Genomic DNA, 14,545 nt, shown 5'->3' with positions numbered 1-14,545 from the left:
AATGTTTGCGAATTTTCTATATTGGTTAGAAGTTAAAACACTAAGGCTGTGTCTACACTACAAATATAACTTTGAAGTTGCTTATTCTGACGTGCAACTTTGAAGTAGAGCATCTACACACAGGGAATCAACTCCCAACTTTGAAGTAAGGGAAAATGTGTGTAGACTCTCTGCTGGCTACTTCGATGTAGTGCTTAACTTCGAAGTTAGTTCCTAGTGTGTGTACACACACACACACAGATACCCCCTCCTAGAACTGGAAGGGACCTTGGGAGGTCATCTAGTCCAGCCCCCTGCCCTCTTGGCAGGACCAAGCACCATCCCTGACACTTATTTGCCCCAATCCCTAAATGGCCTCTTCAAGGATTGAGCTGACGCACCCTGAGTGGAATATTAGTTATAAACTCCAGCGCTTCCAAGTATACCCACCCCTTATCTGAGTTTTATAGCAGAGAGCTGTGAAATGGCTCTGGATGATTATTTTGTTTCTAAATAATTAGGAAAGGCTCATCACTACTTTTCATTTTCTGTGCTGAGAAAGAAGAGGAAAGTCTTGGGAAAGAAGAACAGCAAGCTGGAGCAGAGGAAAATGATACCGTAGCTGGGCTGGGGACCCTTTGTCCAGATGATGTCATGGTACTCTCTTGCCCTGACGATATCCTTACAGACAGACCTGCCCATAGGGGGGAGGAGGAGTCCAAAGGGGGCGGTTGCTCCCAAGCCTGGCATTTCAAAGGCATCTGAAGCTCTGGATGCTGTTGCGACTACTTTGGCAGCATGTGCCAAAGCATGAATTGCTTGTGGCTGTGAGGGAGTTGGAGGCGGAGGTGGGACACACCACTGCACTCCAGATGGCATCAAAATCCAAATTCCCTTGGACTCACCCCTTCTACCTTTGGCCCCGTCCCTTCCATTGTGTGGACCTGGGCCTTCTTCCCACCTTGTTGGCACCACTGTCTATAGGAGAGGGAATTCCTTTGATTAGGTACAGATAACAATAAGAAGGGATTCTGCTATTAGAAATATAGATAATTGGTTTGTGATAACCAGAAAAATGACATAGTATGTTGCCTGGAAGGTGCAAAACTTGCACATCTCTGGAGACACTTACACAGGCTTATAAGCAGTGCTGGGAAGGAGTGGTGGTCATGGTATATATAAATACCAGTAACATAGGGGATCACAGGAGAGAGGTCCCAGAAGTCAAATTTGGCTGCTAGGTAAAAAATTAGAGGTAAGGACCTCCATGGTAGCCTTCTCTGAAATTCCTCTAGTTCCACAGGCAAAATTGCAGGGTCTCAATGCCTAGATGAGATGATAGTATTGGGAAAGCAATATAGGGTTCTTAGGACCTGGGGTATCTTTGGGAAAGAGGAACCCTATACAGAAAGGATGGGCCCCACTTAAGCCAAAATAGAACCAGACTGTGACACGTAAAATTAAAAAAGGTCATAGGGAGTTTTTAAACTAAGAGATGGGGGACAGCTGACAGCTGTGGAAGAATACACAGTTCAGACAGAGGACAGGAAGTAAATATCCTTAGGAAGAGATTTATTAAAGAGCATATGCTATATCCTAGTAAAGAGTATAGGATAGAAAGTGATAAAGTCGAAGCTGAAACTGAAGAGAAACAGCAAAATGACAAGGAAACCTATTCAAGTGCATCACTTGGCAGGCAACTAAATATGGACACATTTTATAAGTGTTTGTATACAAATAATAGAAGTCTAAATATTAAGCTGGGAGAACTTGAACACCTGGCATTAAATGAAGATACTGATAGAAAATCAATCACCGAACCCTGGTGGAACAATCACAGAATCATAGAAGAGTAGGACTGGAAGGGACCTTGAGAGGCCATCGAGTCCAGCCCCCCCACCCTCATGGCAGGACCAAGCACCCACTAGTCCATCCATGAAAGCCATCTATCTAACCTCTTCTTAAATATCTCCAGTGATGGAGATTCTACCACCTCCCTTGGCAATTCGTTCCAGTGTTTGATCACCCTCACAATTAGGAACTTTTTCCTAATGTCCAACCTGAACATCCCCTGTTGCAATTTCAGTCCATTGCCTCTTGTTCTATCCTCAGAGGCAAGGAAGAACAAGTTCCCTCCCTCTGCCTTATGATAGTCAATGGGACACAGTAATATCAGGGTACAAAATACACAGGAAGGGGAGAGTAGGTAGTACTGGTGGGAGAATAGCACTACATGTGACAGAAAGAATTAGATGAAAATAATAAAAGTCTTAAATGAATCAAGCTGTACCTTAGACTATGGATAGAAAGTCTATGCTTGAATGATAAGAATGTAACAGTAGAAATACACTACTGACTACCCAGCCAGGACGGTGATGATGACTATGAAATTCTGAGGGAGATCAGAAAGGCTACCACAACAGAAAGGCCAACTGAAAGGGGGATTTCAACTATCCTTATATTGATTGGGAATATACCACCTCAGGACAAGAAGCAAAGATAAAATTTCTGGACACCACGCAGATAGTCCTGAAACCCACAAGGTGAAGGCAATTCTTGATTTAGTCCTAAGTGGCACACAGGATATGGTCCAAGAGGTGAATGTAGCTGAACTGTTAATTAAAAACAACAACAGTGTAATTAAATTTAGCATCCTGGTAGGTGGGAAAATACCAGAAGACCTGCCACCGTAGCATTTAACTTAAGAAAGGGGAACTACACAAAAGTGAGGAATAGAGTTAAATGAAAATTAAAGGAACAGTTACAAGAGTGAAACGCCTGCAAGTTAAATGGAAACTATTTTAAAACACAGTGGCCTAAATTAAATGTATACTCCAAATTAAAAAAAAAAAAAAAACAACAGTAAGAAGACCAAACAAATACCACTATTGTTTAACAACTAACTAAAAGAGCAGTTAGAGGCAAAATATCGTCTTTTAAAACTTAAAGATACATAGAAAGGCCAGTAAAGAACATAAGCACATATAATCAGGCAAGCCAAAGAGAATCTGAAGAACTAGCAAAAGACAGAAACTAACAGCAATTTTCAAGTACATCAGAAGCTGAAATCCTGCTGAAGAGTAGTGGATGATCAAGGTGCTAAAGGAGCAACCAAGAAAAATGAGGTCATCACACAGAGGCTAGACTAATTCTTTGCATCAGTCCTCACTGCAGAGTGTGAGAGAAAGATCATCACACCTGAGTCATACTTTTTAGGTGACAAGTCTGAGAACTGTCCCAGATTGAGGTGTCAACAGAAAAGAAAAGGATCAAACTGATAAATTAAACACTAATATGTCACCAAGACCAGATGGTCGATATTCACCTACAAGTTCCGCAGAAAGTCAAATATGCCATTGCAGAACTACTATGTAGGATATGTAACTTTTTGCTTAAACTGGCCTATTTACCAAATGACTGTCAGATTGCTATCTTACCACCTATTATTAAAAAAGGCCCCAGAAGTGATCCTGGCAATTACAGGCTATGAAGCCCAACTAAGTACCAGGTAAATTGGTTGAAACTATAAAAAAGAGCAGATTTGTCAGACACATACATGAACACAATATGCTGGGAGACAGACCTGGTCCTAGGGGTGGGCAAACCAGGCTGTCGCCTGAGGCTGCCAATTTCAAGGGGCTGACGAAATGGACTGGCCCGTGTGGGCTGGAGCCAGTGGGTGCTTGCCACACAGGATGGGAGAAGGGAAGGGCTGCTGCTGAGTGGCCTGGGTGCACTGTGGTGCAGCCGGGGGTGCACCAGGGCCCAGATGAGAGGGCACACCTGCCCCCCCACTCTTCCAGCGGCCCCCATTTGCCTGGGAACCCCAGTTAGTTAGGACCAGCTCTGCTGGGGTCAGAGTCAACATGGCTTTTGTAAAGGGAAATCATGACTCACCAATTTATTAGAACAAACATGGACAAGGTTGATCCAGTGCATATATTATATTTGGACTTAGAAAGTCTTTCACAAGGCCCCACACCAAAGGTTCTTAAGCAAAGTAAGCCGGGAAGGTCCTCTAATGCATCAGTAACTGGCTACAAGAATAAATGACCATTTTTCAATTGAAAAGCCACAAGCAATGAGGCCCCTCAGTGATCTGCACAATAGCACATATTCATAAATTATCTGTAAAAGGGGGTAATCAGTGTGATGTCTAAACCTGCCAACACTAATTACTGAAGACAGTTAAAAGTGCAAAGCTGACTGTGACAAGTTACAAAGGGATCTCGCTACACTGGGTGAGTGAGCAACAAAATAGATTAATTCAAGGCTGATAAGTGCAATGAAATGCACACTGGGAAACAATATCAACTACACACACAAAATGATGGGGTCTAAATTAGCTGTTACCACTCAAGGAAGAACCTGGGGTCACAGTGGAAAGTTCTCTGAAAACAACTGTTCAGTGTGCATTGGTAGTCAAAAATATTAACACAATTTTAGGATCCACTAGGAATGGGAAAGTTATATAATGTGACATGACCACTGTTGTATAAAGCCTCTGTTGAGTCCAGTACAATGCAGATTAAGTTCTGTAACTTTCAGTCATCACTGGTTTTAAGTCCTGTAAATTTCTGTAGGCTTCATTGTATAGCAGCTGCCAGGTCTATAGTAAGCACTGTAAATTAGTAAGAAATTGTTTATACATATCGTAAGTCTGTAAGAAGTTCTGGCTGTTCCATTGTAAAAGAAATTGCTTTCTCTGAAGTGAGTTTTATTTTGTGTGAGGGAGGAAGGTGTGCTTGACCCAGAAGGGTTATTCTTATGTTTATCTCTCCATTTCACTCACTGTACTCAGAAAATCTGTGTTTGAAAACCAACCTTCAACTTGCTGTGTTTTGCTTTAACTTCTTCATAACTGGAGGGTTTTGTCACAAGAATCTTGTTCAGTTTGTCATTTTCTACATGTAACCACTGTTCAAAGTCCTTCATGAGTTTAAGGAGGCGACTGCTTCCTTCCTCTTTGCTCACATTCCCCTGTGTCACAGAACAAAAGCCAAAAAGGAATTTATAGAAAAGGAAACACAATTATTATTACTACTATCTTTAGTCACCAATAGCCTAGATGCATTTTTTCCCTGTCTGGCATTATTCTACTCTTTACAAGGGTCTCCAGCTTAACACAGACTATTGCATATCCAGAGCAGTACATGAGAGTTTGGATGAGTGACTTGTACTGATTTCTAGGAGAGTCATGAAGCTATGCCCCTACACCAACTTTTGCACAACGGAGATATCAGGTGTACTTTCTAATAAACCAGTAAGGATCACAGCCTTAATCCACTCATATCAGATGTTTCCTGGAGGTTGCACATTGGAAGGTTTCAGATATGGTATCAGACAGAACCATGGGAAACAGTGTTTGTGAAAACAATCAGGTATCATGTGGCACCTTAAAGACTGATAGATTTATTTGGGTATAAGCTTTCATGGGCAAAAACCTACTTTGCCAGATGCATGAAGTGGAATTTACAGAGGCACATATAAACATACATTTATATAACATAAATATAACATTTATGCCTGCTTCTAATGGCCACTCCATGCATCTGACAAAGCGGGTTTTTGCCCATGAAAGCTCATGCCCAATAATAAAAAATAATAAATCTGTTAGTCGTTAGGGTGCCCCAGGACTCCTCGCTATTTTTGCACACACAGACTAACACAGCTACCCCTCTGACACTTGTCTTTGTGACGTGATTGTGGAACACTGATACACATTGCTTCTCTCACCTGTGAGTGCTTGACAGTTACGTCTAAAGAGTCCAAGGTGAAACCAGGCATCAATGTACTACCCACGATGGTTACACTCTTCCCTGTATCAGCCACTGTTGCATTTGGCTGCATGTTACTGAGGAGGCTTGAAAATACAAAATCAGACAAGTCAATCTAGTGACGCATCTAAGAACAGATACATCCATGTGAAGGGGGAGGGATGGGGAGGCAATCCAACACACCTATGCTGAAATAACTTACAATTACAATGATCTCCTTACTATTAATCTAACAAATCAGTAGCCTCTCAAAGTCTGAGTAGAGCTCAGCACTAACGTTGACTTGTAGCTCCTTACAAGTTATTGGAACAACACGCCCCTCTGCACACAAAACATCACCAACAGGCTTGAATAGTTCAGTCTGTCTGTGGATTTCCTTGTCGTGCCCTCTCCTTGCATCATCTTAAGTGCATCTCTACAGTGCTTCAAGCCTTTGGAAAGCCAAAGAAAAAGCATGGAATTCAAATGTGGATGCCCCGTACTACTAACAATTCTTGTGACTCCTCACTCTACTGGGGACATGTCTGGCTGACTCAAGTACCAAGAGGCTTTTCTGGTAGGAAGGGGTCGCTGTAGCATCACCAGTAGCCCTCATTTTACACATACATACACACATATATATATACACACACACACACAAATACATGCATACATTGTACAAGTTGGTGCAGGTTATTTTTGTGTGACAAGGGGAACATGCACAGCGTGGTATAAGAATGATAAAATTGTTACAGACAGGTAGAGGAGGAGAATAGCAGTGCTTAGACTGTTGTAAAACATTAAGAGCAGACTCCAGAAGTGGCCCCTTGGAAGGCTGCAGTGGATGTAGTTTCAGCAGAGAAGGAAAGTCTTGTGGTTAAAACACTTCAGCAGATCAGGGTTCTATTCCTGTCTGCCACAGACTTCCTGGGTTAGTCTCTTAAAGGGATGCTGTCAACTTGAAATCTAGTCTCTTCAGAAAAGGAAAGTTAGTTGCAGGTTCAATGCCCAAGCCAATCTCCCTGCCAGATTTTTTTAAAAATATTTTCTCTTCATTACTGTAGCGTGGAAATCAGTGCAACTAACAGTATATAAAGTGCTGTCAAAATACATATAAAGAGCACAACCCTTCTTCCCTGTAACGTCGAAGTCACAGTTGATATCTAAAATGACCAACAGTATGATATTCCTGGGAAAGAGGGTGATTTTATAAAAGCTGTGGGCATTCTTTTAGCCCTTTCAAGCTCATTTCCCCTTCTACTCTGCGATGGCCCTGAGCTGGATTCAAACTTCCCCACTTTGGGAGAGCTTGGCTCTTGGAGTTTGGTACAGGCACATTTATAATTTGAGGCTCCACCTCTTTAAATGCCTCTCCTGTAAGGATCTGTATCAGGAGTGTTTCTTAGAGCATAACTATATTTTTGCCAATTTAAGCTGCTCTAAGCAGCTAATATAAATGGTCTGCTGGTATTGCCTATAGATTTAATATGTTGCAGTACATATGTAGTTCCAGAAAACTTACATAATGAACATGGCTAGAGTATGTAATCTATGCCTCCTGTGGCACTGTCATTTTATTTCCAGTTCCCCAGTTAATAAAATGCCACCAGGGGATTAGCATTTGGTTCCCAAAAAAATCCTTCACTCCCAAGCTTCAAGGACTGGCAGCGTGGTGTAGACAGACTGCTCTAGCTAAGTTGCTTATTTGGCTCCCATCAGGACAGCGTCTGAAAGACTCTCAAGCTATGGTGTGTTTCACTTCACAATATCCTTGTGAGGCAGGGATTATTATCTCCATTTTATAACTGGGGAATGAAGCACATGTCTATACTACAGCTGCTACAGCAGCCTAACTAAGGTGATATAGTCATGCTGGTGTAGCACCATAATGCAGACACTTCCTACTTTAAATGAAGGTGTCAGTCCTGATCTCCAAGAGAAGGTAGCTATCGTGGTGCAAAAAATTCTTCTTTCGACATTGCCATGACAACGCTGACAGGTCAACCCAACTGTGGTGCTCAGGTCGCAAAATTTTTCACAGCCCTGAGACAGAGCTAGGTCAATCTAATTTTTAAACATACACCAGGCCTACATGGCTTTTGTAAGGTTATACAGGAAGCCTATAGTGGAAAAGGGTATTGAACCCTGGTCTCTCAAGTATTAAACCAAGGCCTTCTCCACCAGCACATTCTTTCTCAAGACTCTTGCAACAGAACCTGCAGCCACCTTCAAGCAAACACGTACAGCCAGTGATTTTTTTTTTTTTTTTGAAGACTGAATCCCGCGTAAGGTGTTGAGTGCCCTGAGTTACCTTTGCCTTTAATAGGACTTCAGGACGCTCAGCATCTCGCAGAACCAGGCCCCTAGACAGCACACTCAGAACATCTTCACATCACAAAAGAAACTGTATTAAGGGATCCCATTACAATCCTGTTGTTCTATAACCCAGTTATAGCTGGGTTAAGAATTAAAAATGGGGTTTTCATAAAGTTCCATGAATGGGTTAAAGCTTTGGACATGACAAGGCTTCACCTCAGTTACAGAAAGAGAGGAAGGCCCAGTGTGCCCTACAAACTGAAGCTGTATTGTAATTGGCCTGGGGACCACCCTGAGCTGCAGAAGTCAAAGAGAGGAGAGGGAACCAGATCTAAACAAATTCCAAAATAAAAATAATTGAGGGTATCTCAAAAAATTATCTGGAGTAGGCAAGCAACCTGTTATTATTGGGTGCATTTCTCAGCAAAATCCAGGACACCCAGGCTACGTCTACACGTGCACCCAACTTCGAAATAGCTTATTTCGATGTTGCGACATCGAAATAGGCTATTTCGATGAATAACGTCTACACGTCCTCCAGGGCTGGCAACGTCGATGTTCAACTTCGACGTTGCTCAGCCCAACATCGAAATAGGCACAGCGAGGGAACGTCTACACGGCAAAGTAGCACACATCGAAATAAGGGAGCCAGGCACAGCTGCAGACAGGGTCACGGGGCGGACTCAACAGCAAGCCGCTCCCTTAAAGGGCCCCTCCCAGACACACTTTCATTAAACAGTGCAAGATACACAGAGCCAACAACTAGTTGCAGACCCTGTATATGCAGCACGGACCCCCAGCTGCAGCAGCAGCAGCCAGAAGCCCTGGGCTAAGGGCTGCTGCACACGGTGACCACAGAGCCCCGCAAGGGCTGGAGAGAGAGTATCTCTCAACCCCCCAGCTGATGGCCACCATGGAGGACCCCGCTATTTCGATGTTGCGGGACGCGGATCGTCTACACGTCCCTACTTCGATGTTGAACGTCGAAGTAGGGCGCTATTCCCATCCGCTCATGGGGTTAGCGACTTCGACGTCTCGCCGCCTAACGTCGATTTCAACTTCGAAATAGCGCCCAACACGTGTAGACGTGACGGGCGCTATTTCGAAGTTACTGCCGCTACTTCGAAGTAGCGTGCACGTGTAGACGCAGCCCCACAGAAATCAGGAGAGCCAGAGAACTCCTCCCAAGCACATGGAAATCCAGACAAATGGCTTGTAAAAGAATCCAAGAGCTCACACCAGCGACAGAGAGGGAGCGTGTAGTTCTAATTAAGCAGCATTCCTTGACACTAACAGCCAAAGCATTTGCTAATGACAGGGGTAAGCATGTCTTGCAAAGCAACACTCAGCTGCTGACAAGACTTAATTAAAGAGTGTGCTCCGTTTATGTTTGGCTTGGCTTGTTTCTGAATGGCTTTATTAGAACTGTAGCATCTTAAAGACTAGCTAATTTATTTATTAGGTAATGAGATTTTGTGGGTAACACTCACTTCTTCAGATTTAGCCATTTGGAGTGGAAACCTGTCAACTACATGAAAAAAAATCTCAAAAATCTGAAGAAGTGGGTCTTACCCATGAAAGCTCATTACCTAATACATAAATTGGTTAGTCGTTAAGGTGCTACAGGACTGCTTGTTTTTTGTGAAGCTACAGACTAACACAGCTATCCCTTTGAGACTGTTTATTAGAACTCTTTGTCCTTGAGAGGTATGCTCTGAAATCTAATGAGTTTCAATACAAAGGTGTCACCTTCATTGTAGCTGGTTTTCTGTGGTTGCAAGAGGCACAGCTCCAAATTTCATTATTTCCTACTAACGCCTGAAGGATACTAGAGGTAGAGACTGTATCTGTTTGGAGTAGCTGATCATGATATCTAACCTAAATATGTTGCCCTGCTTGGATAAGCTCCCTATATCTATGTCCACTTCTCCACCTCCACTCTCTTCTTAGCTCCACACATGCAGACACTATCCAAATCTTGTCTTCCCTTTCTCCTTCATAACCTCTCCATGATCCAGACTTATCTCTCTGTCCACATCTGCAACATTCTAATACAAACTCTTATATCTCCTGACTCAAGTACCATAGAGCTCTTACTGGCTCAGACATAAGAGAGATTTGCCAGGAAGTGTGTCTACTCTCGGACCACAATACCCAGGCTAAAGTCTCAGAAGAGACCCTGTGCAGGTCACTGACCCAAGTCTACTCCTTATTTTACAATGGTGTCAGAAGATGGAACTCAATGTCAGTCAAAGGAGAATCAAGCAAAGCCACTAATATTCAATACTCCTTTAGGCTTAGTTTTGCAGTATATACAACAGAGCTGGTTAGAAAGCAGCAGAGAGAGACCGGAAAGATTTATAGGACACTTACCTCATTGTCATTTTTTTGAGAGACTTCAAAGACTCTGTCAGCTGGTTCAATTCAGTATGGACATGTGCTGCCCCCTCCGGGGAAGAACTCTCAATCACCAGCTGGCCATGAGCACCAGCCAGGTGCAACTGGGTCTCTTTTTCTTGAAATTCATTTAGTAGTCCCTGAAATTCACAGCACTCACAATCATTTTCAGGTGTCCCAGCTATTTCTGAAGGTTTACCACCATGCATGATATGTGTGTCAAATGAAGGGCTATATTCAACCCATGATTATGCTGATTTCTCTTGGCTTTGCCCCATTTACAGGTCTCCAGCAGCAAGATCTTCTAGGCTTTCCAGAAGGAAGCCAACAAAAGCCAAGAAGTGGACAGTGCAGGATTAGAGAAGAGGTGTAGCAGTCCCTGCTGCAGTATCCTCTGTGAGACTTCTCTGGAGCCCCCAGTGGAAACTGAAGCTGTTACTTCCCACTCAAGAGGCCAATCAGCCCAGGCTGGCACAGGAAACGTAAGCCACTAGTAAGAGTGACTCTAACCACAAAGCGCTTCCATGAAGGGAAAACTGAGCAATTGTGGGAAACTGGAAGTTTTCACTGACACAAATAAATGCAACATAGATAAACCAAGAGAGTAAAACACTATTTAACGCTATACTCCTGTGTCTGGAAAAGCCAACCTCTCAGGAAGAACTCACTTTCAAGATTGGATTTCCCTTTAATGATGCTGCAGATATTTCAACAGAAGCTTGATGCTTCTTTTGCTTTAACTAGCAAGATTACCATACACGAACCATAGAGCACTCCAGCCTTTAGAGTTATACAGAGATACACATCTCCTAAAGCTGGAAGGGACCTTGGGAGGTCATCAAGTCCAGTCCCCTGCCCTCTTGGCAGGACCAAGCACCATCCCTTCCCCTCCCCATCTTGTTTCCCTCCCATATTTTGCCCAGATCCCTAAATGGCCCCCTCAAGGGCTGAACTCACAACCCTGGGTTTAAGCAGACCAATGCACAAACCACTGAACTATCACTCCCCCAAATTAGCCTCAAATTCATTAAGAGGTGAGAGTAACGAAAGCAGCCTTCACCCCAGGTGTGAATTGAACCAACAATCCCTGGCTTAGGAGGTCAATGCTTTATCCATTAGGTCACTGTCCTCCATTTTACATGGCAACTGTAAATTGAAATAGAGCCCAGGGGAATGCACTCTGTCTTCAGAACCACATATATCACAAAAGCAAATGGATAATTCCATCAAACGTCAAGATGTGTTCCTCACTTTCAGGTCTGCGATTCTGCTCTCCATGTTCCCTTCTCCCCGGACACCCTGATAGGATTGCAACTTCTGTTCAGTCACTGTGATCCACCGCTGAAGGTCTGATGTTTTGTTATTGAACGCCCAATGCTCCTGAATGTGCTTCTCAGTCCGTGCCAGGAGGATCTAGAAACATCAGGAGAGATCAAAACACATCAGCGATAGAACACAGCAGCAAGTTTCTCTGGAGACATTATGGTGATAGGTGCTACAGAAGCACAAAAAGATGAAATAAAAATAAAAATGAAAGGCAGAAACTCCAGTCCAGTTCTTGAGTACTGTAGTAAGATGGAAGGCCTAAGCCTACATAGCACAGGCCTGGTGTGAGGCCTGAGTCCTAGCAACAATGGACAAAACATGGCTAAAAGCAAAGCTAAACTGTGAGCAAGAGGCAGGCCTCTGCTACCAGAACTTGGCAAAGACGGCTGAGAGTACAAGACACTAATTGGTAATTGGCCCAGGACAGAACAATAATTGGTATAAGTTGAAATCACAAGGTCTCACCAGCTCATGAAAAAAGACCTTGATACCTACCCCTTACAGATACATGCCCAGTTTCAGGAAAGGTCTAAAATGACAGCATGATGGATAGAGATGATCTAACCAAACCCTGAGGTACAGGGAGATGGGTGGTATCTAAGTAGTGTCAGAGGGTGGTAACCTGATCAGTCAGTAGTGAGGTGTGCTTTGTTTGTACCTGTATATAACATGATGTCTGGGGGGGGACTGTCTTTTTCTGACCGGGGGGCTGTGGAATTTCCACTGTTTGTGTCAGTCGATTGCAGCAGATGTGTATGTACAAGGTATCAGTACAATACACTGGAACTAAAGAAAGGTTACTCACCGTAGTAACGGTGGTTCTTCGAGATGTGTCCCCGTGGGTGCTCCACATTAGGTGTCGGGCTCGCCCGGCGCTGCAGATCGGATCTTCCAAGCAGTTTCTGCCGGACCGCGCATGCACCGGTGCGCGCCACTCCCCCGCGCGCTCCCGGCCACGTGCGCGATCCGGTCCCCGCCAGTTCCTTGACCAACCGCCTCGGATGCTCCTGCAAAACACTAAACAGAGATCCGGAGCGGGGAGGATGGGCGGGTAGTGGAGCACCCACGGGGACACATCTCGAAGAACCACCGTTACTACGGTGAGTAACCTTTCTTTCTTCTTCGAGTGTCCCCGTGGGTGCTCCACATTAGGTGACTACCCAGCAGTAACCCAAGATAGGAGATGGGTAATTGGATTATGTGCAGCTTGTCCCCGAGAGGACCGCTGTCGAGAGACGGGTATCCTCTTGGAATACCCTGTGAAGGGCGTAATGTTTGGCGAAGGTGTCACAGGATGACCAGGTCGCCACTCTGCGAATGTCTTTTAGCGCAACGCCCTTGAAAAGGGGCTGTTGATGCTGCCACCACCCTAGTGGAATGAGCCCTGGGCATGGCCAGGAAAGGAGTCTTTTGAGTTTGTAGCACATTTTTATGCAAGATACGATGTGCTTCGAGATTCTCTGCGAAGAGAGACATTCTCCTTTTGATTTGGGAGCGATAGAGACTAGGAGTCTATCCGTTCTCTGGAAGGACTTGGTCCTGTCTATATAGAAAGCTAGTGCCTCCTCACGTCCAGGAGGTGTAGGCGCGCCTCTTTGTTAGAGTTATGAGGCTTTGGATAAAACGAGGGTAAACAATAGGTTCGTTAGTATGAAACTCAGAAAGAAACTTTAGGAACAAAGGCTGGATGCAGCCGTATGGTTACCGCCTCCTTGGAAAAAACAGCGCAGGGTGGCGTTGCCATAACTGCCGCAAGCTCGCTCACCCTGCGAGCTGACGTGATTGCGAGAAGAAAGATCGTCTTTATCATAAGGAGGCAGAGGGAAACCATGGCCAAAGGCTCGAACAGTGGTCCCCTTTTCGCATTAAGCACCAGGTCCAAGTTCCACGAAAGTGGAAGCGGTTTCCGAGGGGGGTATAGGTTTACCAGCCCTTTAAGGAACCTGGTAACCATGGGATGGGCGAACACCATGTGCCCTGTCTCTCCGTGTCTGAATGCCAAAAAGGCGGCAAGGTGGACCTTAAACGAGGATAGCGAGAGTCCTCCTCTCTTGAGGTCCAGTAAATACTCTAATATCACAGCCATAGGCACCGAAAAGGGGGGGCTAGCTGTTTGGTAGAACACCATGCCGTAAAGCGAGTCCATTTCTGCTTGTAGGTCTTCCTGGTGGAAGTCCTCCTGCTACTTTCTAGGACTTGCTGCACTTCCTCCATACATGTGCTCTCTAGGGAGCTGAGCCATGGATTAACCACGTTTGTAGTCGCAGGCCTTGGGGGTGCGGATGCACTATGGACCCCTGGGCTTGCGTGAGCAGATCCGGCGCCACCAGAAGGGGCATCGGTGGCCGGTCCGACATGCGCAGGAGTAGGGGGAACCATTGCTGTCGATCCCACGTTGGGACTATCGGGATCATTCAGGCTCCTTCCCTCCTGGCTTTCTGCAACACTATGTGGATGAGCACTGTGGGAGGGAAAGCGCAAAGCAGGGGGCCCCTCCATGAGATCGCGAAGGCGTCCCTCAGGGACCCCCGTCCCAGTCCTGCCCTGGAGCAGAATCGCGGGCACTTCTTGTTGTGCTGAGTAGCAAACAGGTCTATCTGGGGAAAAACCCCATGCATGAAAAATCGGTTGCAGCAGATCGGGATGGATCTGCCACTCGTGCGTGAGTGCGAAAACGCCTGCTCAGCTGGTCTGCCTTCACATTGTGAGCGCCTAGGAAGTACGAGGCTTTCAAGGTTATATTGTTGGCAATGCAGCAGTTTCACGACCGG

General features: G+C 44.8%; 1 protein-coding gene across 1 annotated transcript in view; it reads right to left on the bottom strand.

The window, feature by feature from the left end:
* Positions 1–14,545, bottom strand: part of SYNE3 (spectrin repeat containing nuclear envelope family member 3) — a 120,331-nt gene that overhangs the window by 34,869 nt on the left and 70,917 nt on the right. Inside the window, exons 12-15 of the mRNA XM_074996562.1 lie at positions 11,700–11,861; positions 10,425–10,588; positions 5,716–5,842; positions 4,804–4,959 (exon numbers count right to left, since the gene is read on the bottom strand). Of these exons, the coding sequence (XP_074852663.1) occupies positions 4,804–4,959; positions 5,716–5,842; positions 10,425–10,588; positions 11,700–11,861 (609 nt within the window). The remainder of the gene's footprint in view (positions 1–4,803; positions 4,960–5,715; positions 5,843–10,424; positions 10,589–11,699; positions 11,862–14,545) is intronic.

This window comes from Carettochelys insculpta, chromosome 6 (assembly GCF_033958435.1).
Source record: "Carettochelys insculpta isolate YL-2023 chromosome 6, ASM3395843v1, whole genome shotgun sequence".
Taxonomy (NCBI): domain Eukaryota; kingdom Metazoa; phylum Chordata; order Testudines; family Carettochelyidae; genus Carettochelys; species Carettochelys insculpta.
The sequence above is the reverse complement of the archived record's forward strand: the minus strand, read 5'-3'. Positions and strand labels throughout refer to the sequence as shown.